Below are 23,403 nucleotides of genomic sequence, written 5' to 3' on the forward strand. Positions count from 1 at the left end.
GCACCGATTGTCCGGCACTCACTAGTGAGATGACCCCAGTACCTCAGTTCAAAATGCAGAAATCACCGGTCTTCTGTGTCCTTCACGCTGGGAGTTGGAGACTGCAGCTGTTCCTATTCGGCCATCTTGCTCCGCCCCCCAACATTCTTCTTTAAATGGTAAATAGAATTCTCCAAGGCTACAAAGCCAGGAGATTTATTTTTCAGGAGCTTTTATATTATTATGAAGGGTTCAATTTCTTTAAGATTATAGGACAATTCAGTTTGTCTGTTTCAACTTTGTTGAGTCAGACAGTTTCTAGTTTTTGAGGAACTGGTCCATTTCTTCTAAGTTGCCAAATTTATCAATGTAAAGCTATTTTCTAGTATTCCCTCCTTTTTTTTGGAGACAAAGTCTCACTATGTCACCCAGGCTGGAATGCAGTGGCACAATCTTGGCTCACTGCAGCCTCTGCGCCCCAAGTTCAAGTGATTCTCTTTCCTCAGCTTCCCGAGAAGCTGGGATTACAGATGTGCACCATCATACCCGGCTAATTTTTGTATTTTTAGTAGAAATGGGGTTTCATGTTGCCCAGGCTGGTCTTGAACTTCTGACCTCAGGTAATCTGCCTGCCTCAGCCTCCCAAATTGCTGGGATTTAGAGGTGTGAGCCACCATGCCTGGCAACCTCATTATTTTTTGATGGAGGCCTGATCTCTAGATATATCTTCTGTTTCATTCCTGATACTGGTGATTTGAACCTTCTTAATTTTTAACTTTGTCAATCTTGCTAGAGGTTATCAACTTTGGTGATTCTTTTCAGAGCCAGCCTTTTGTTTCATGGATTTTCTCTATTGTTCTCCTGGCTTCAATTTTATTAATGTATAATCTTCATTTTATTTTTTCCTTTCTTCTGTTTGGTTTCTACTTATTTTGCTCTTCCCTTTCAATGTTCTTGAGGTAGGGATTTAGGTGAATGACTCGAGACCTTTCCTCTTTTCTAAAATAAGCATTTAGTACTATGAATTTTCCTTTCAGCACTATTTTATCTGCATCCCATACACTTTGATGTGTTGTGTGTTCATGCTCACTCATCTGTATGTCTTTTTAACGTTCCATTAAAATTTCCTGTTTAACCTATGGATTAGTTGCAGTATGTTGCTTCATTTCCAAGTATTTACAAATATTCTTTTCTTTCTGTTCTTGATTTCTCACTCCATTCTATTATGATGAGAAAGCATATTCTATATCTTTTTAATTCTTTTAAATTGGCTGAGTTTTTTTGTAATGGCCCAGGAGATAGTCCATCTTGAAGAAAGTTCCACCAATGCTTGAAAAACATGCATGCTCCTCCTGCTGAATGGAGTGTTCCATCCATTTTCATTAAATCCTGTTGCTTGATTACATTTTTCAGTCCCCCCTGTTTTCTTTTTTCTTTTTTTTTTTTTTTTTTTGCTGTCCATAAGTTTATTGTCTTTATCTGAAAAATCCTCATAGAAAATTGTTTGGTTTAGCTCTCAGCAGCCTGCTCCTGAGCTCTGAGGAAGTTTGCCTACTTTTGAGCTACCCGATCTTTCTTCTGAGCAAGGGACATTTTGGGACGGTTCCACCTCTTCTTTTTAACTTCTTTCTTGGGCTTCTTTTCATAGACTGGATTCTCATGTTTAGCAGCATGAGCTTTCTTATACTTCTCCTCCATCATGTTTGGAGTTAGGCTGTTCTTTATGTATTGAGAGAACTGTTTCTTGTAAGCATCTTCATCTTCTTCCATTAAGTAGCGCATGTAATCTGCAACATTCTGGCCCGTGATGTGCTTCCGGTGTACTTCTGCATTATATTCCCTGCTTTCAAAATCATAACCAGGGAATCATTTGGTACTGTGAGGGACAGACCAGCCTCCATCCACAGCTCCCTTCAGGAAGCCAAAAATTTTATTGCCAGTGACAGTTCTGGCAAGGCCTGTATCTAAATAGCAGGTAAAGGCACCTGGCTGACCATCAATGCTTTCCACATTGTATTCATTGCCTGTCACCTACACTTGGCCTTCATAGATGTTGTCCATGCTAAACCTATTGAGAAGCCCGCGGGCCAGTAGCAGGCCAGTACAATACACTGCAGCATAACTTGTCAGGCCAACCTTCACACCATATTTTGGCAGTTTGTGTGCATATGCTGCACAAACTATCATATTCCCCTCTATACGGGCGTAAGCAATCTGACAAATGATATCTCTATTACATGAACTACTATCCTGCATTTGGGTATGTTGTATTTATTTTTATCCTGTATCACCAAGCGTTTCTGAGCATAGTAATTGGTTTTACCCTCAAGTCATCGTGTACATTTCACTTGGTATCTCTTAAAGTAGGCCTTATTCTTAACAGCTCTAACAAACCCCATCCTGCGGAACAGAGACCTGCTTCCGCTGCTCAACAGAGACCTGCAGGCCCAGCAGCGCCTGTTTTTCAGTTCTTTCTTATCCTTTCTGATTTGCTGTCTAGTAGTTTTGTTAACCATTGAAATAAATGTGTTGAAATCTCCAACTATAATTGTTGATTTGTCTATTTCTCCTTTCATTTCTATCAGGTTTTCCCCCAGAACATCACAACATCACATTGTATAGTCTTATTATTTACATGTAAATACTTGTGATATATCTCATCACAGTCTAGTGATATTAATGTTTTACTACTTGGAGTGAAGTGTAGAAACCTTACCTCCATTTAGGTCTCTTTGCCCTCCTCACTTTTTAAATATAATTGTCTGAAGTATTTCCTTTACATACATTGAGCAACACACTTCTCTCCTTCTGAGACTCTGATAATGCAAATGCTAGCTCTTTTGTTATTGTTCCACTAATCCCTATGATTCTGTTCATGTTCTTCTTCTCTGTTGCTCAGATTGGGCAAATTCTGTTGATCTGGCCTCAAATTCACTGATGCCACCCTCTATCATATCTATTATTGGGGTCAGACAGCAAGTTTGTTGCATTATATTTTTAACTCTATCATTTGAATTTGGTACCCTTTTATCTGCTTATTTTTTTCTATTTTAAAACTTTGTTTTAAGAGTATTTGTAGCAGTTTTGTGCACCTTTGAAGCACTTTTATGGTGGATATTTTAAAATCCTTATCAGATAATTCCAACATTGGATTCTCCTTGGTATCAGCATCCATTGACTTTCTCATTCAAGTTGTGGTTTTCCTGGTTCTTTTATAACAAGTGTCCACTGACTCTGCTGTACGCTGCTTGATCCAGTTTCTTGTCGTCTTGTGGATGTAGAGCTTCAGCTCCTCACTGGGCCCACTGACACCAGGGGTGGGGAGAACACAGAGTAGTGACTAGTCCCTACTCACACCTCCTGGTTAGTCCAATTGATGTCAGATGGGAGTAAAGACTCAGCTCCCTGCTGGACCCCTGTTGGTCCCAGGGTGGGTAGCGGAAGCACACTGGTGATGGGCTCCACATTAAGCCACCTCATTGGTTCTTGTTGTTGCTGAGTGGGGGTGGATTCGCCACCAGGCCTTGCTGACACTACTCTGGTGGGGAATCTGAGCGCCACCTGTTTCCACCAGGACAGGGATAAAAGATGAGCTCCCTGCTCAGCCCCACAAAGGCCACTGGGTGGGGGATAGGAGTACTACCCCTGCTTCTGCCTGCTTCCTTAGGTCAGGGATCCAGTGGAAGATCAGCTCCCAGTGAGGCTGAAATTGTCAACGGGGGTGGGGAGAGTGGTTATGCTTTTTTGTTGTGTCTGGCTGGTGTAGCATGGGTATTACCAAAAAGATTTTCGGTCATCAGGCCACCATCTTTCTGGTCCTTAGGCTAGGGGATTAGGTGTCTCCTGGAGCATATTTTGTGTGCGCCTATTAGAGATACAGGGGACGTGTATCCTGTCTGGGATATATGGGAGACAATAAGGAAATCCAGAGACCTTATTGCTGTTTCATTCTTCAAGTCCCAAAGTCCCTAGGTAGCCTCCTTCTTCCTTCCCCCCTTCCAGGGTCTTCTCTTCCCATGCTTTCTGTTGTATTTTGTCCAGGAAGTTTAATTGTGAAGAGGAAAATCTGTGAGGAATTGGGGCTATTCTATCTTAGCAGGCCAGGAGTCCCTATTGTCCTTTTTTAAAAACCCCAAATCATGATCACATTCTTTATACAGTCAAGTGCCCCAGCTAAAAATTTCCCATCACCTAGTGATATCTTTGCCATCATGATGTCATAACATAACACATCACCTTATCTATGCTTGGATGTGCTTCCAAATGCAAATGCTTAAACATAAAAATTGCGTTAGGCACTGTTGGTGGGAAAGTAAATTAGTACAGCCACTATAAAAAACAGTATGGAGGTTTCTCAAAAACAAAAACAAACAAACAAAAAAACCTAAAAATAGAACTACCCTATGATTCAGCAATCCCACTAGTGGGTATTCATGCAAAGGAAAAATAAATCAATATATCAAAGGTATACCTGCACCCACATGTTTATTGCAGCACTAGTCACAATAGCAAAGAGGTGGAATCAACCTAAATACCCATCACACGAAGAAATGGACAAAGAAAATATTATATATATACACATATACATACACACCCACACATATATATACACATATATATATAATAGAATACTATTTGGCCATAAAAAATGAAATCATTTCATTTGCAGCTACATGAATGGAACTGGAGGTCATTATGTGAAGTGAAATAAGTCAGGCACAGAAACACAAATATGGCATGTTCTTACTCATACCTGGGAGCGAAAAAAGTTGATCTCATAGCAGTAAAGAGTAGAATGATAGATACCAGAGGCTGGGAAAGGTGTGTGTGGGGGTAGGGGGGATGAACAGAAGTTGATCAATCAGTACAAATATACAGTCAGGTGGAAGGAATAAGTTATAATGTTATAATCCATAGCAGAGTAGAGTGACTATCGCTAACAACAATATATGGCATATTTCAAAATACATAGAAGAGAGGACTTGAAATGTTCTCAACAAATAGAAATGATAAATACTCGAGGTGATGGACACCCGAAGAACTCTGGCTTGATCATTACACACTTGAGGCATGTAACAAAATATCGCATGTATCCCTTATATATGTAAAAATATTATGTATCATTAAACAAATAAAAATTATGTTGCAGTAGCCTGTGGTATTCAGTACAGTCTCATGCCCTACAGGCGTGCAGCCTGGGAGCAACAGGCTCCACCACAGAGCCTAGGTGCGGAGAAGGCTGTGCCATCCAGGGTTGTGTGAGTGCACTCTATGAAGTCCACACAACGATGAAACGGCCTAATGACAAATGTCTCAGAATATGTTCCTGTTGTTAAGCAATGCATGACTTGTATGTTTTTGTATCATTTTTACTCACCATGAGTTTTAAATTTCGGTTATAAATAGCACTCTTTGAAAGCACTATTTTAAACGCTATATAATTCCCCACTGAATGACCAGAGCATGATTTATACTGTATAATAATTTTCCTATTGTTGAAAATTTGGACTCCAACATTATTGCTATAATAAATAATGTACTGGTGAAAATGTTTGTGCCTTAAAGTTTTCTGTATTTCAGGCTGTTATCTTAAAATACAGCCCAGAAGTAGAATTATACACGGTTCAACAGCAACATGCAAGAGGACGTCCCTGTGCCAGCACAGGGACTTCAACATACTTTAAAACATGAGCCGACTGGATTGAGAAAGGAAAACAGTATTGCAAAATAGTCTAACATGCATTTCCTTGATCATTAAGAGGCTGATCCATTGTCGTTCTTTTGTAAATTGGGTTTTCATGTCTTTTGCTTGTTCATCTTCTGGGGCCTTACACACTCTTTCAAAATGCCCTTCCCAGTAGAAGAATCTGACTCACTATGTATAAGTGGTTTTCTTAAACCAAAAAGATATAATTCAAAGTCAAAGATCAGCTAAGAGAGAAATAATTTAAGCCCCCGTTCAGCTACAACAAATATCAAGTGCCTCACAGGAAAGCACCTGCCAATTAAATAAGGCAATCAGATAAAGATAAAACATATGAAACACTTCAGACTTCTGGATAACTCTTGATCTTGAAAACATTTCCCGAATCTTACCTGAAGCATAACAACAGTGTCACCTTCAAAAGTGGCAAACACATCTGTGTCACACTTTAAGCCTGAGATTTGATTTTCCATCATGTAACCCTAGTGCAGAAAAAAGAAAAAAAAAAGACACATTTTAAATTTGCGATCCTATCACTATACAAGACTCACATTTTCTTTAAAATTAAAAAATATACAGAAAATTAAAAAATATACAGAAAATTGAAAAGAGGAAAAAATCCTATTTCTCCTAGTCAAAGTAACCACTGTAAGAATTTTGATTCCTTACATTAGCTTTTAGTTCATGAATATTGTTTTGGTGTTAATAAAAACTATTTGAAAATGGTTGCGTCATCTATTCACAATAGCAAAGACTTGGAACCAACCCAAATGTCCATCAGTGACAGACTGGATTAAGAAAATGTGGCACATATACACCATGGAATATTATGCAGCCATAAAAAAGGATGAGTTCATGTCCTTTGTAGGGACATGGATGCAGCTGGAAACCATCATTCTCAGCAAACTATTCCAATCACAAAAAACCAAACACCACATGTTCTTACTCATAGGTGGGAACTGAACGAGATCACTTGGACACAGGAAGGGGAACATTCAATCTCATATTGCTTCCAGAAAATATGCTAATGTGCTTAAAATGGATTGTATTTTACAGAGTTTTAGAGTAACATTGATTATGTCAGTCTTGTGGATGTGGAGGCCTAATATTGCCAAACTTGATTGATTTCTACTTAAAATCCTGGGGCCTGTTGCAGGGTGGGGGGAGGGGGAGGGATAGCATTAGGAGATATACCTAATGTAAATGACGAGTTGATGGGTGCAGCACACCAACAGGGCACATGTATACATATGTAACAAACCTGCACATTGTGCACATGTACCCTAGAACTTAAAGTATAATAAAAAAAAAGAGAGGAAAAAAAAAGAAAATGGTTGTGTCACATTTGTGCAAAAGATTTCAATAAAGTAGACTGATTTTTTTCCATCTTTCTTCCAAATTCTAATAAATGCCAAGGTACTAGTGATTATACCTCACCATATGTAGGCAAATGATTTCTCCCCCACCCCCAGCAACCCTTCTGAAAATCAGCCTGTATACCTACAAAACTCCCTGAGAGGCAGCAAAATGTCTTAAATTGCCACTCTGCATGTTAATATCATTAAATACTCTGCACCATAAATTCTCACTCCAGTATTTTTTTTCCCTTTTACTTTCTGAAATCCTTATTTAAATGGCAGTGTTGGCAGTGTTTCTGCACACAAACCAGAGAATCAGCTACACAGGAGAAAGCAAGTTCAGTCCCAAGTAAAACATGAAGGAAGCAAAGCCTGACTTTGTGTGGCCCCAGGTTCTTCCCCTTCTGAGGGCCTCTGCACTACCTCCTTCTTCCAGCTCTTTGTTCTCCCAGTTAAATCTCCAGAATTGTTTCCTCTGTCCAAGCCCACTTCCACAAATCACTTCTGCCTGTGTCCGTCACGTCAGAGCTGACTGTCCTGTTATTTCTCCCAGGAGTATGTGCAATGAGCACTTTAGCTCTGAATAAGGAATGACAAGTTTTGCCCTGATAATATTTTCAAGTCACAGAGGCCCATGGGCAGTCATATTCTTGAATCTTCAGGTACCCTTCATGCCTGGGGGACCTGCTCCATTTCTGAAAATGGCCACAGGGGTCCTAGAAGCCTGGATTTCTGGGTTCCTGCCACCCTCAGAGCCCTGAAAACTTGCAGGCATCAGTCCTGCTCCTGTGGGGAGAGCCACCCTGGAAGGCCCAGCCACCTTCCCTCTTCCCAGTCTATTTTTGCAGCAGGTGGAAAAGACCCATTAGCTCCCAGGGCAGGGCAGGGACTGCTCCACAGGGAGTCATGCCAGGGGCCAAATGTTCTCCTCTCCAGTGCAGACCTCCAGGAGCCGACAGATGAGAACCTGCATCTGCCCAGGAGGAAGCGCAGGCTCCTTGGTGTCCCAGGATGCCCAGGGTCCTCTGTGGCATTGTCATTGTCCAGGGAAGTCCACAGTATTCTGGGGAAATTGCCATGCCTGCATTTCATGCTCTCCACTCCCACTCCTGCCATGGGGCATTTTCCTTCCATCTGATGCCCACGGGCTCCCTCAGTCCCCTGGGGATTCGGTTTCATTTCTCTCAGCCTCTGAATTGTCTTGGCTTGAACCACGGTACCACAGATGCCTGCGCAGCAGGAAGGCTGCCACATCACACATGATTCACAGGCTTCTGTGTCCATTTGGAGCTGCCGACTGAATGGAAGCCTGGGGAATCAGTCCCCTAAAACCACATCCCTGTCCTTCCCAGCTGAGGTGGTGCTGATTGCAGCGTGAGGGCCCCTGAACCAACAGTGGTTGCTCCAGTTGTCAGGGACCATTCCACACACATACTGGCCTGCGTGCTGGGCCAGTCAGGTCTCCCCACAGCTGACACGTGGCCAATGATGCTTCGCTGAAGGTGTATGGGGTTCTCACCTCATATGTCTCTGTTGGGAATCGTTTCATCGCAAGACCTAATCACTGGGCCTTTGCTCTATCTCAGATTAAAACTGAAAATTTAGCCGGAAGAGGCCTATAGAAAAGTACAGAGCGTATGCCTGAGAGTGTGTGTGTGTGCATCTGGGTGCACGCGTGTGCATGTGTGCGTGTGTACACATGCATGTGTGCGCATGTGCATGCGTGTGTGCGCGTGTATGTGTGTGTGTATGTGCACACGCATGCATACACAGACACTATGGGCTACATCATTGTGTCCCCCCAAAATTCCTTTTTATTTTTTTTGAGATGGAGTCTCACTCTGTCACCCAGGCTGGAGTGCAGAGGCGCGATCTTGCCTCACTGTAACCTCCACCTCCCAGGTTCAAGCGATTCTTCTGCCTCAGCCTCCAGCATAAGCTGGATTATAGGCACCCGCAACCATGCCCGGCTTTTTTTTGTATTTTTAGTAGAGACGGGTTTCACCATGTTGGCCAGGCTGGTCTCAAACTCCTCACCTTAGGTGATCTACCTGCCTCAGCCTCCCAAAGTGCTGGGTGGCATAAGCCACTGCCCCTGGTCCCCCACAAAATTCTTATGTTGAAGTCCTAACCCCCACAACCTCAATGTGACTATTTCAAAACAGGACCTTAAAAGGGGTAATTAAGATTAAACGAGGCAATTGGGCAACCCTAAAGCAATATTGACTGGCATCCTTATAAGAGGACATCAGGACACAGACACACATGGAGGAACGTGTGAAGACACAGGCAGGAGATGGTCATCCACAAGTCAAGAAGAGAGCCTCAGAAGAGATCCAACCCTGCCCACACCTGGATCCCAGACTTCCAGCTCCAGAGCTGTGAGAACAGAAATTCCTGTTGTTTAATCCACCCAGTCTATGGCACTTTGTATAGCAGCCAGCACAGACAAACACAGCATGTGGGAAGTGTCAGCTTGAACCGTGTCTGTTCCTGACCAGAGATAAATCAATGTTAACTGCTTCTCCAACATGAACAAATCTTTTGGAGTCTGAGGAAGCCCTTTCCTAAGCCATCAACCCAAGGCACTGAGTAAGTAGTATCTTAGGTTTTCATCACAAAATGAAATTTTTCTCCTTTCTACATTGGACTCCTGAGTGGGGATATTCGTTTGTTTATTGGTGGGGTCAACGGGTAGTGGGAAATAAAAGGGTGGTACACAAGAAACAGGTTCCATCTGAAACAAAAAGTAAGATTTTCCGTGAGCTTACTTTATTCCTAAGAAGGAGAGAAAGAAACATGAGATAGACAGAGGGAACTCTAAACCCATGCTCCAAATGCCAGCGGAATTCTCAGAGAGGGAAGCAGCCAGAACCTGGGCTCTGTGAAGCAAGAGCTCACTCGGTAGACAGCTCCTCCACTCTCTGCCTTCTGGGTTACATCGAGCCTCTCAGCAACTAATTGTGAGTGTCATGAAGGTTGTGTCCCGTTTCAGTGAGAGCCCCACAAAACATATTTTATGATCCAAACTTTGTACATGGAAAGTTTAATATTTCCCTGCTTTTTTTTACATCGCTGAATTTTTTAGTATATGATTACATTTAATAAATGTATCAGAACAAATCAGAAACAGGTGTTCTTTCCCCTTTTTTAAACAAATGAGAGTAAATTCTGTTAATCTGAAGACGACAAAACATGAAATCAATCTTATCTTATTTGTTCGAGGAGATCAATTAAAAATACAGAGACTGATCCACCAACCAGGAGGCACCGTGTCTTCGGGTGGCACTAATTTTACGCCTGTGCCCTCCACCGTGCCCACAGGTGTAGAACCCATACGTGAGGGGATCTGGGAGCATGGAGAGTCACTGCAACCTGCCTTGTGAGAGCTGAGATCTGGGTTGGCTCTCCTGAATTCAGGATTCTGAGTCCAGTGGAGTGATGGCAGGTTGCCCCATCCTGCTGCATGCTTTGAGGGGACCCTGTCGCTGCTGCCCTGCACTCCCATGATTTATTTGCTGGACAGAGTGGGCAGGAGGGAGTTCCTTCATGGATTCTGTCACCGAATGCATACCAAGGCTCCCTCTATCTTAGGGACTACGCTACCCATAGTAGCGTATATATAGTGAACTATAGCCATGGCCCTGTCCTCATGGGAGAGACAGGCATTGGCCAGGTGGACAAATAAAATAGGCAATTAAAAATCTGTGGCACGCATGTAGTCCCAGCACTTTGAGATGCCAAGGCAGGTGGTTCAGGAGTTTGAGACCAGCCTGACCAACAACCCCGTCTCTACTAAAAATACAAAATTAGCCAGGTGTAGTGGCGCATGCCTGTAATCCCAGCTACTCAGGAGGCTGACACAGAAGAATTGCTTGAACCTGGGAGGCAGAGATTGCAGTGAGCTGAGATCGCACCACTGCACTCCAGCCTGGGCAACAGAGTGAGACTCCATTTCAAAACAAAAAAAAGAAAAAGAAAAAAATCCGTGGCAAATGCCAGAAAGGAAAAGATGGGGGCAGGGAGGCTCTGTAAGAAAACAAATAGCAAGAGAGACCTCCTCCAACCTGGATGCCAGAGAAGGATTTCAGAGGGCTTGCTTAACTTGGAAACTTAAATAAGGGAATTCAGCCAATCTGGGAATGGGAGGACGCTTGTTCCAGCTGAGAGAGCAGCCTGTGCAAACGCCCTGAGGCATGAAGGGGCACAGAATGGCCAGGGCCTGGAAAGAAGGCTGGGCTGGAGGTGATGAGTGAGGGGGGAGGGGCCCAAAGAGAAGCCTTTGGGGGCAGACAGGGGTCAAGTCACCCGGGGCCTCAGCAGCCATCTTGGGGATTTATTTTATGTTAGGTGAAATGTAAAGTTAAAAATAAATTCTAAGCTTTGGAATCAGATGATTTGTGATTTTAAAAGATGACTCCAGCTGCTGAGTGGGGCACAGACCATAGGTGGCAAGAGACAGAAAAAGAGAGAGAGAGAGAGCGCGCGCGCGCGAGAGAGGTGGACTAGCTGGGGGTAGGGATGGAGGCAGACAGTGAAGGGCTTGCCGAGGGCTGAGAATGAAAGAGGCAGTTAGCACTGCAGCATCCACCTACTTATTCACAGGCTGCTCACACAACACAAGGGCAAATAAAAGATAAGCAGAAGATTAAAAAATCAACAGAATCAAAACTGCAGAGGCAGCAGATACTGGTATTAGCCTAATATGCCTAGAAGGAGATAATGCAAAGAAAACAATATTCAAAATGACAATGGCCTAAAATGTTACAGAATTGTTAGTGACACAAATCCACATACTTACCAACCTCAAATGAATCCAAACAGGAAAAATACAACCAAATTTATATTTATACATATTGTAGTGAAACCATAGGTCATGACAACAAATAAAATATCTTAAAAGAAACAGAAAGAAAAAATAGACTGCCATGAAAAATTACTGGTAGATAGCTGATTCCTCAGCAACAAGGAAATCCAGATAAGCAAAACTTCAAAGTGTTAAGAGATAATAAATATCAACAATGAATTCTATACTAAACAATATGTAATTTTTCTACATTGAGATGAAACAGACAGATTCAGACAAAAACTACAGACCCACACTAAATGGTGTTTAGAAGAAAGTACTCTAGAAACCAGGAAATGACTACAGAGATGCAAGAAGGAATTATGAGCAAAGAAATTGGTAAAAGGTGGTAACTCTAAAGAAAAAATGATTCCATATAATAATAAATATGATGGCTAATTTGTGGGATTAAAAACACAGTACTGGAGTAGTGGACAACAGTAGTTTAGAGGGTGGGAGCCGATGATTAGTTAAAGCAATCTAAGCTCTTCTATTATTGGGGAAAAAAAATGCTAATAATTAACTTTAGACTTTGTAAGTTAAATGTGCGTGTTAAAATTGCTAGGGTGGCCACAAAATAAGCATAAGTAGAGTGAAAACCAGAAAAGGGAAAAATGGAAAGGGGAAAATAAACACCATAAAGCTGAAGGTTGTAAGTCCAAACAAGCAGAGATAAGACTCAACAAATAGAAAATAAGAGTAAGATGGAAAACATAAATTCAAATATATCAGTGATGACAATAATTACTTGGACTAAACATAAAATGAGATTATCAAGGTAGATTCAATTTTGAAGATAGACAAACATTGTTTATAAGACACATAAACACAATAACACAGAAAAGTTGAAACTGTAAGGATATAACAGGTAAATGCCAACCAAATGGAGGCTTTTGTCCTTATGTTAATATTAGACAAAACACATTTTAAGGCATTGCTATTGATAAAGGGAGTCAACTACATAAAGATCAAAGACTCAATTCACTAGGAAAATATAACAATTTAAAACTTATGAACATCTAATAATGCAATGTCAAAATAATGAGACTGAAATTGACAGAATTACAAAGAGTCACTGATATGGTTTGGATTTGTGTACCCCACCCAAATCTCATGTCCAGCTGGAGCAGGGGTCTGGTGGGAAGTGACTGGATCATGGGGTGGATTTCCCCCTTGCTGTTCTCATGATAATGAGTGAGTTCTCACGAGATCTGATCATTTAAAAGTGTGCGGCTCCCCCTGACTTATCTCTGTCACTCCTGCTCTGCCATGGTAAGACATAATTGCTTCCCCTCCACCTTCCGCCACGGTTGTAACTTTCCTGAGGACACCCACCCATGCTTCCTGTACAGCCTGTGGCACTGTGAGTTAATTAAACCTTTTTTTTTCATAAATTATCCAGTCTTAGGTAGTTCCTTATAGCAGTATAAAAATGGATGGATACACTGACAAATCCACTCTCAACAGTGGGAGATTTCTGCACATATCTCTCAATAATTGATAGATCAGTCAGGCCAAAACCTCAGTAAGAATAGGGCATATTTGAATAATGCCACTAAGAAGCTTGATCTATTGGTCACCTTTGAAACCCTGCATCCAATTGCAGAAGACATACTCCTCTGATGCACACATGGAAACTGACCAGCCTCTAGACCATAGAACAGGCCATAAAAAAATTTCAAAAAATTTTTTTGAAATTTTTTGAAAAATGACACTGGCTGTTTTCTCTATGATGGAATTAATTGAAAAAAATATATATATATGTAGAACAGTAATTATAACGATAATAACAACAACAAGAACTCTAACTAAAAAAAAAAAAAAAAATCACTAGTGTACGGTAGTTACACTGCCTAGCCAAACAGCCTGGATTTGAATCTCAGCTCCGCCAACTGGGGAGCTGTGTGATCTTGGGCAACTTGCTTAAACTCCCAGTGTCCCATTTTTCACATACCTAATATTGGGGTCAGAACAGTCCTTCTCTGTAGGGTCATTGTGAGAATTTATGTTAATGAATGTAAAGAGTGAAGACAGATACTTGACATATAGTAAGAATTCAACAAATGTTGGCTATTTTTTTTTTAACACCAGACATTAGAAAATTGAAAAACATAATCAATGAATTCATAGGTCAAATAAGTCACCATGGAAATTAAAATAAATTTAGAATCAATAAACTGAAAATCTTATATATCAAATCATGGTTGATATAACCAATGCAGCACTTAAAAAGAAAATTTATCACTTTAAATGTTAATAATAGAAAAAGAAAAATGGAGAAAATAAGATAACATTCAAATTAAGATACTACAGGAGGAGCAGGGAGAATAAACCCAAAGAAAGTAGAAGAAAATAAGTAATGGCCAGACATCGTGGCTCGCTCCTGTAATCCCAACATTTTGGGAGGCTGAAGCAGGAGGATGGTTTTAGCCCAGGAGTTTGAGACTAGCCTGGGCAACATCGTGAGACCCCCATTTCAACAAAAATTTTAAAAATTTGCTGGACATGATAGCACACACCTGTAATCCCAGCTACCTGGGAGGCTGAGGTGGGAGGATCACTTGAGCCCAAGAGCTGAGATCACGCTACTGCACTCTAGCCTGGGTGACACAGTGAAACCTTGTCTCAGAAGAAAAGAAGTAATAAAGATAAAAATCAATGAAATAGAAAAACCAGATATAGTGGAGAGGATCAACAAAGCCAAAAGTATATTATTTGAAAAAATATACAAAATAGATCAAGTGACAAGGTGGTTGTGGAAAACAAACAATATTAGAAATGGCAAAGGGGCGTAACTACCCATACAGCAGGGGTTAAAAAGAGCAAAGGGTATCATAGACTTCATGGTTGATAAATTTTAAAAATAAGAAGAAACGAACAAATTACTAGGAAAATAAAAATTAGCAAAAGTGACTCAAGAAGAACAGAAAACCTGAATAGCTTATAACCAGGAAAGAAACAGAATCAATCATTTTACATGTTCTTAGAAAGAAACCACAAGGTCTGTTTAGCCTTATAGTTATATTTGAAACAAATATTCAAGGAACAGATAATTCATTCTATACAAACTCTTCCAGAGAACAGAAAAATAAGGAACACCACCAAGTCATTTAATGAGGGTGATGTAGCCTGGATATCCAAAGTAGATTAAGGACACCCCTAGAAAAGAATAGCAGAGGCCAACCTCATTCATAATCACAGAGCAGAAAACCCTAAACAAATATCAGCAAACGAAATCAGCAGCTTTTTAAATACACACACATACATCATGACTGAGTTGTATATATCCTGAAATGTAAGATTTGTTAACATTAGAAAATCTGTTAATGTAAATTCACCACATTAACAGATTAAAGGGAAGAAAATTTGCAATCACCTCAATAAAATAAATGCAGATAATTTCCATAAAATGACTATATTTAAATTTTAAAACAAATCAAATAAATCCAGATATGCACAAGACTATTTATAAATGAAGAGTAAAACAGGCTTTTCCTTAACATAATAAAGAATATCTGCACAAGTCCCACACCAAATAATATCCTTAATGGTGAAATAGTAAACACATTTCTTTTAACGTCAAGGATAAAATACAGGTGACTGTTATGAACCACTTCCTTTAACCGCTGCATTGGAAGTTCTTGCCACTTCTATAATATAGGCAAAGAAACAAATGTAAATGATTGGAAAGGAAGAACTAAAGCTAACATCTTTCTCAGACAATAGGACTATCTTCATAGGAAACTCAAAAGAACTACAAACAGATCATTAGAATTAATATGGCAATTTAACTAGGTTGTTGATTATAAGATCAACATACAAAATTAAACTCCATTTCTATACACCAGCTTCACAGTATTAGAAAATGTTTAAAAAACTACCACACACATTATAATAGATATCTGCTCAGCTGCTATTTTTTGGGAACTGTCTTAGCACCGACAGAGATGGGGCATCCACCGGCACGTTCATGACACATGACCCCATTCCCTAACCAGACAGGGCTGAGTTGGAAAGGACTCTGACTCAACTGAGATGGGGATTCAGCATTTGATCTGAGAAACACCATCTCAGAGTGTGGCTGGAAAAGAGATGCTCTAAATTCCATAGCGATGGACAGTCACAAATGCAGAGAAGAGCAAGAATGGGCAGACACCAAGAGGGGCAAAGGCTGAGACCATGGGTCCCGAGAGAGACCCCCTAGCATGGAGTCAGGGACTCCAGACCCCTTTCCAGTCCCTGGTTCTCATGAGAGCTAAATTCCAGAACTTTCTCTCTCTCTCTCCACCCCCCCACCTCTTCCTCCTTAAGATTGATTCTTCGTTCTTGCTGGAGAAAGTTTATAATTGATCTCTTTTACTTGCATCCCAAATGATCTTGACTAAGATGATCACAAATTCAGAAGTCAACTTGTAAAACTTCATCTCCCTGCCACCAACCTTCTGGTTTCCTTGCTGGGACACAGGGTGAATCCTTCTGGATTGAACTGGCTCAAGGGAGAGTAAAATGAGAAAGTTAAACAACATACAGTGGATCCAAAATTTGGCAAATTGGCCCAGGATCTATGCCAGTTCTGTCCATTATTCTCTCATATGTCTGGCTGCTATCCATTCCTTATGAAATTTATAATCGCCTTGTTTATGCCCTTAAAAATGTTGGGCTGAGACCCTCAAAGGAATGCTGCCAAATAAAATGGATTATCCCTGGGTCATTTTAGCAATCTCTCTTTTCCTTATCAGTGATGAGGGTCAGTTTTACTGCTGGCTACTCTCCCCCTCTAATTTGCCTGACAAGATAGAACCTACTAACCTAGGACTCTCACAAAGATGACATACGGACTTTCTCACCAGGGAGCGATTTTTTCCAGTAACCACAAATTAACATCAAAAGACAGAGGATTGTTTAAAAGCCATGGACTTATGTTAAATGAGGGTTAAGTGTAGAACATTCATTAACACGGAACCCAGAGGGCCAGGGAAGAAAGTTACCACCTGCCAAAAAAGGGGACAAGGTCCTGAATTAGGGATAATAGCCTTAGTTTGGAAGGCCTGTAGAAACTTTGCCTCTGTGTTTTAGTAGATTTGGAGAAATAACACCTCACTTCTGGCCTTGTTCGTCCTTCCATGGGAAAACTCTAAGGATAATAACTCCTACTCACAGTACTATTGGAGGATTAAAGGTGACAACATCTATATATGTCCTTAGTGCTTCTTCATAGCAGGGACTCAAGAGAATGTCAGGGAGTCAAAAATGCATTTTCTTTTTTTTTTTTTTTTTCCAAAAAACAAGAGCTGATTCTTCTAATCTTGGAGCAAGGTTCTTTCAAAGTTGAATCATTTATAACCACAAGGTGATTTTTATTGTGCTGTCTTTGTAAATCCCTGTAGCCAAATAGGTTAGGGTCAGCAGAATGCTCAGAAAATAACAGCAGAGGAGAGGGGAAGCCTAGGCTTTAATCCAGAGCCCCAGAACTTTGGGATTTTTCTTGAAGGCTCTCGACCCTTCCAGAAAAAGAGATCTCTGACCAATAAAATAAAAAGAAAGGGAGTTGGTCAGAAACCAGCTGATGCCCTGGAAAAAGGAGACTCTTGAGAAAAGAGTTTGGCTGATAAAGTTGTCATGGTAACCACTGAGAAGGCCCTTCTACTATGGGGCCATATTGACACTTGGACCCCAGACAGATCCTTCTTGGGAGATTTGCCAGATCCAGCCTTGGACCTTCTGAGTACGGACCATGCTTGAACTTCTTCCACCCTACCCACAAGTCACTTGGCATTATGATGAAGCTCAGCTCAACCCTGTCCTGCCCATAAACGCAATCCCAGCCAGCTGGACTCAGCTATTCATGACCCAAGCACCAGCCAGAATTTTTCATGGTTCTGCTTCTTAAGAAATTGTATAGGGAGCAAAAGGGCCTCTGCCACATCAGATCTAAGTCAGGCTGACCTACTGGTCTGTAGTGAAACGTACATGTCTTGGGGGTTGCTGTGAGAAGCTAAGTATTTAAACAAACACTATCTATGTTACTCCAGGGAATAGTAAGTCTACAGCATCCAGGTCGGAGGGGAGACCCCCGAATGACTGTCTCTGCTCGCACCAGTCTGCTGCTTGGCTGGTACCCACTTTGCCTGGAGGACTGTTCCATATGAGCTTTGAGTTCCCCCTAGGGCTGGGCAGGAGCCCACTGTGCTCTTGGATTTTTCAGTCTATTTTTTTTTCATAGTTCTTCTGGATCTTCCTTGGTCCCTGGCCCCTGAGTGGTCTTAGCTGTCGACATTCACAATCCCTCTGCCCTTCCTCTACAGCCCACAGAAACCAGGAGCCACATGGAACAACCAGGAACAGAGGCCACAGGCTCCTTCAGGAGTGGAGTAAGGGCTTGAGCTGCAGCACGTGGGCTTTGCAACATCTCTTTGTGATTCCCAGAGATCTGTTTTGTTTATTTCAGGCCTTGGCTCTGTTCCAAGGGTTGGTTGATGCCAGATAAATGAGGTGGTGTTGAATGTCCCTGAGGAGTTAGTCCTGGGACAAAGTCTACTGAATAAGCAAAGGGCTCTGCCTCACATCACTTTCTGAAAAAATTTACAAACACTTGCAATTGCTTCGGCGTTCCCTATGCAATCATTAAATATAATCGCTCAGTCACTGCCCGGCTGGATTACATCTCCAAGAAGCAAAGAGCAGCTCTGCGTCTAATGTGAAAGGAGGGATCAGTGCGTGTTTGCTGATAACGTTATCATTGTGCTGGGTTGCAGAGCTTTTTTGAGACTTCACTGTGCTCCAATTTTGTAGATGTTTTTTTCACTCTGCTTTGGCCGTTTCTGTTCTTCTTCGTGAAATTCTGGAACGCACTGAGGAGAAACAGGGCAGCTAGGGGCAGAGATGAGAAGGCTCTCCACTGATGTGGGAAGACATAAAGTCCTGCTGTGGAGACTGGCCCTGAGGGCACAGTGACGCAGGAGTGGCACCTTCTGGTGTTGGTTTCAAAGGAGCCAAGATGGAGGGCACAGGCCCTGGCCATGGGCATCTGGGCTCAGGTAACACAAGGGCCAGGAGACACTGCAGGAGGTCTTTGTGAAGAATGTGACTGTGCAGGGCCAAGGCCAGCAGCTGGGCTTGAGCTCCAGCTCTCCCCAGTGGAGGGGCAGTGGAGACCCTGTGTTGTGTTCAGGTCCCAGGCCTATAGACCCCCATGCTTTGGTGTCAACAGTGGCTGAGAAGGTGGCTTTCCTCCATGGTCCAAAGCCACATCCAAGGAACCCCAATCAGGCAGCTCCCATGTGTGTCTAATGGGTCCTGGTGGCAGAGGGGGAGAAGGCAAGGGGAAAGAGTTCAGATCTTTCAGTGTGATCTGTTACTACATCCAGCAAAAGGGAAGGGAAGGAGAATCAAGTTTTATTGAATATCTACCATGTTCTGAGCCTTAAGAGAGAAGGAAACTGAGGCTTGATAAAGTCCAAGATCACAGAGCCCTGACCATGAGATTCCAACCACACCAAAACCAGCAGCTCCCCTTCCATGATAAGGGACCTGTCCCATCTCTCAGAATGCCCCCTCTCCAGAAATGCAAGATCCAGGGCTGTTTCCCCTATTATTCTCTCAGAGGAGTTTAGAAATTCAATCTAGGTTTGCTTGAATATGGAGAAAACAGGCAATGTGAAAGTAGAACTAAATATCAACAGTCTGAAGAACTTGGTTGACCCCACCCAATCCTTAAAGCAAGAAAGTGGGAAATGAAGCGAAGCTGCCAGGCCTGCCTCACATGACTAATCAGAGCCAGCAGAGTTCGGCTCTCAGGCAGCGTTCCCACAAGGGCAGGTGAAGGGTTTTCATCACGTTCAAATGAGGCCAGTTTGATTCTCCCCTTACATGCGAAGATTAGAGACTGAAATGCAGAACATGTGTAAGCATGAAGCACTGGCCACTGGGAATGTCACAGCTGCATGCCAAGAGCAGAGCTCTGCCAACTCCTGTTCCAGCCTCTCCTTGACTCACCAAAGGGGATTGGGGTGAGTAATTTAACCAAATCCCACCTCACTTCTCTCGGCTATACAACAGGGGGAAATAGCAGGAAATCTCAGAAAGACTAATAGGAAAAGAAGGGTCTGGTCCTGGTGGTTGACTTCCACCACCATGGGAAGGTCCACCCCAACTAACGCTAACCACTGGGCAGCTCAGCAAGGCATGTCTATAGATACCTGGCAACTGAGGCTTGGGAAGTGAGGACCTACCCAAATTCACATAGTTGGAAAGTTACAAGTTAGAGCCAAACTGTGCTCATCCCATTAAGGAGGACTCTGCAATTTTCTGAAGCAGAGAGGGCAGAAGCCAGCACAACTCAATTTGCATATGGCAGAGTGGTCTGAGCATGAGCTTTGGACATGGTCTCTGGGTTTAAGACATGGCTCTCGACTTCATACTGAGTGAGCAAAAGCTGAAACTATTCCCCTTGAGAACCAGAACAAGACAAGGATGCCACTTTCACCCCTCATATTCAGCATAGTACTGGAAATCCTAGCCAGAGCAATCAGGCAAGAGAAAGAAATAAAAGGCATCCAAATAGAAAGGGCAGAAGTCAAATTATCTCTGTTTGCAGATGACATAATTCTAGATATATAAAACCTTATAGTATCTACCCAAAAGCTCTTAGAGCTGATAAACAACTTCAGCAACGTTTCAGGATAGAAAATTGATGTACAAAAATCAGTAGCTTCTATACACCAGCAATGTCCAAACTGAGAGCCAAATCAGAAAGGCAATTATATTCACAATTGCCACAAAAAGAATAAAATACCTAGGAATACAGCTAACCAGGAAGGTGAAAGATCTCTACAATGAGAATTACAAAACACTGCTCAAAGAAATCAGAGATGACACAAACAATTGGAAAAAAATCCCATGCTAATGGACTGAAATAATTGATAGTGTTAAAATGGCCATATTGCCCAAAGCAATTTACAGATTCAGTGCTATTCCTAACAAACTACCAATGACATTCTTCACAGAATTAGAAAAAAAAAATACTATTTTAAAATTCATACAGAACCAAAAAGAGCCTGAATAGCTAAGGCAATCCTAAGCCAAATGAACAAAGCTGAAGGCATCACATTATTTAACTTTAAATGATAATACAAGGCTACAGTAACCAAAGCAGCATGGTACTGGTACAAAAACAGACACATAGACCAATGGAACAGAATAGAGAGCCCAGAAGTAAGGCCACACACCTCTGATCACCTGACCTTCGACAACAATGACAAAAACAAGCAATGAGGAAAAGACTCTCTATTCAATAAATGGTGCTGAAATAACTGGCTAGCCAAACATAGAAGATTGGAACTGGACCCGTTCCTTACAGCATATACAAAAACTAACTCAAGATGGATTAAAGATTTAAATATAAAACCTAAAACTATAAAAACCCTGGAAGATAACTTAGGAAATACCATTCTGGACATAGGCCTTGGCACAGATTTCATGACAAAGGTGCCAAAGCAATTGCAAAAAACACAAAAATTGACCAATGAGACCTAATTACATGAAAGAGCATTTGCACAGCAAAAGAAACTATCAACAGAGTAAACAGACAACCTATAGAATGGGAGAAAATATTTGCCAACTATGCATCCAACAGAGGTCTAATATCCAGAAGGAACTTAAACAATTAACAAGTAAAAACCAAACAATTCTGTTAAAAAGTGGGCAAAGGACATGAACAGACACTTTTCGAAGGAGACATACATGCGGCTAACAAGCATATGAAAAAAATGCTCAACATCACTAATCATTAGAGAAATGCAAATTAAAATCACAATGAGATACCATCTCACACCAGTCAGAATGGCTGTTGTTAAAAAGTCAAAAAAATAACAGACGCTGGCAAGGTTGCAGAGAAAAGGGAACACTTGCACACCGCTGGTGGGAATGTAAATTGGTTCAGCCACTGTGAAAAGCAGTTTGGTAATTTATCAATGAACTTAAAACAGAATTACCTTGGACCTAGAAATCTCATTATTGATTGTATGCCCAAAGAAATATAAACCATTCTACCATTAAGACACATGCACGGGTATGTTCATGGCAGCACTACTTACAATAGCAAAGACATAAAATCAGCCTAAATGCCCATCAATAATAGACTGGATAAAGAAAACGTGGTACAGATACACCATGGAATTCTACACTGCCACAAAAAGGAATGAGATCGTGTCCTTTGCAGCAACAAGGATGGAGCTGGAGGCCATTATCCTAAGCGAACTAACACAGAAACAGAAAACCAAATACCGCGTTCTCACTTGTAAGTGGAAGCTAAACACTGAGTACACACAGACACAAAGAAGGGAACGACAGACACTGGGGTCTCCTTGAGGATGGAGGGTGGGAGGAGGGTGAGGATAAAAAACATAGTTGGGTCCAGTACTATGCTATTACCTGGGTGAAAAAATTAGCTGTACACCAAACCCCCATAACACACAATTAACCTATATGACAAACCTGCAAATGTAACCCTGAACCTAGAATAAAAGTTAAAAAACAAAAGCATGAGGCCTGGCGCCGTGGCTCACGCCTCTAATCCCAGCGCTCTGGGAGGCTGAGGCGGGTGGATCACTTGTGGTCAGGAATTTAAGACTAGCCTGGCCAATATAGTGAAACCCTGTCTCTACTATAAATACAAAAATTAGCTGGGTGTGGTGGTACGTGCCATCTACTTGGGAGGCTGAGGCAGGAGAATCGCTTGAGCCTGGGAAGTGGAGGCTGAGGTGAGCCAACATCATGCCACTGCACTCCAGCCTAGGCAACAGTTTCAAAAAAAAAAAAAAAATGCATGGCTCTGCCACTTTTTAGCACTTAAACTTTGGCAAATTAATCTTTCTGGCCTCAGTTTCCCTCCTGTGTAAAGTAAGACTAATAATAGTATTCACTTAATTTGAGAATTAGTTAAGTTACTCCATGTAAAGCACTAATAAAGGTATCTACACATATAGGATGTGCTCATGACTGTTAACAAAACAAATAAAATCCAAAGAGACCCTGCAGCCCCAGGCCAGGACATACCTGCGTCCCGGGCCCTAAATATGCTGCGTCTGCTGTGGCAAAAAGCTGCCTTTTTATCAGCACAGAGAATCCATAGGAAGGTCAGGTTTGGGGTATCAGAAGCACTAAGCCCTATGGAGTTTAGCACCTTGTCTTTAGGAAGTAGGGATTTCCTAACACTAAGAGGCTTGTAAAGCTGCAGTAGGACCTGTGTGCAAATGCAGAGAGTAAGTGTGTCTCATTCACCCAGTGACTTCTGCTCATTCCGTAGAGCAAAGCTGAACTGAGCCTGTTTGGAGAGCTTCCCCAGGTGCTCCGGGGCTGGCTTCCCACTCTCCTCCTCTGGATGTAGCTTCACCATATCAACATGGGCTCTAGGGTCAGCTAAATCAGCCTTCAAAACCCCTGGTGGGATTTGGGTCCACCCAACTGCTCTGAGCCTCAATTTTCTCCTTCCTTCCTTCCTTCCTTCCTCCCTCCCT

General features: G+C 41.8%; 1 protein-coding gene and 1 pseudogene across 1 annotated transcript in view; both read right to left on the minus strand.

The window, feature by feature from the left end:
• The window catches only part of ACOXL (acyl-CoA oxidase-like), a 341,854-nt gene that overhangs the window by 155,284 nt on the left and 163,167 nt on the right, over positions 1–23,403 (minus strand). The window contains 3 exon segments of the mRNA XM_011953095.1: positions 7,193–7,228; positions 15,609–15,631; positions 19,825–19,854. Of these exon segments, the coding sequence (XP_011808485.1) occupies positions 7,193–7,228; positions 15,609–15,631; positions 19,825–19,854 (89 nt within the window).
• Positions 1,489–2,390, minus strand: LOC105519654 (annotated as a pseudogene).

The sequence above is a fragment of the Colobus angolensis genome, unplaced genomic scaffold, assembly GCF_000951035.1.
Source record: "Colobus angolensis palliatus isolate OR3802 unplaced genomic scaffold, Cang.pa_1.0 Scaffold356, whole genome shotgun sequence".
Lineage (NCBI taxonomy): Eukaryota > Metazoa > Chordata > Mammalia > Primates > Cercopithecidae > Colobus > Colobus angolensis.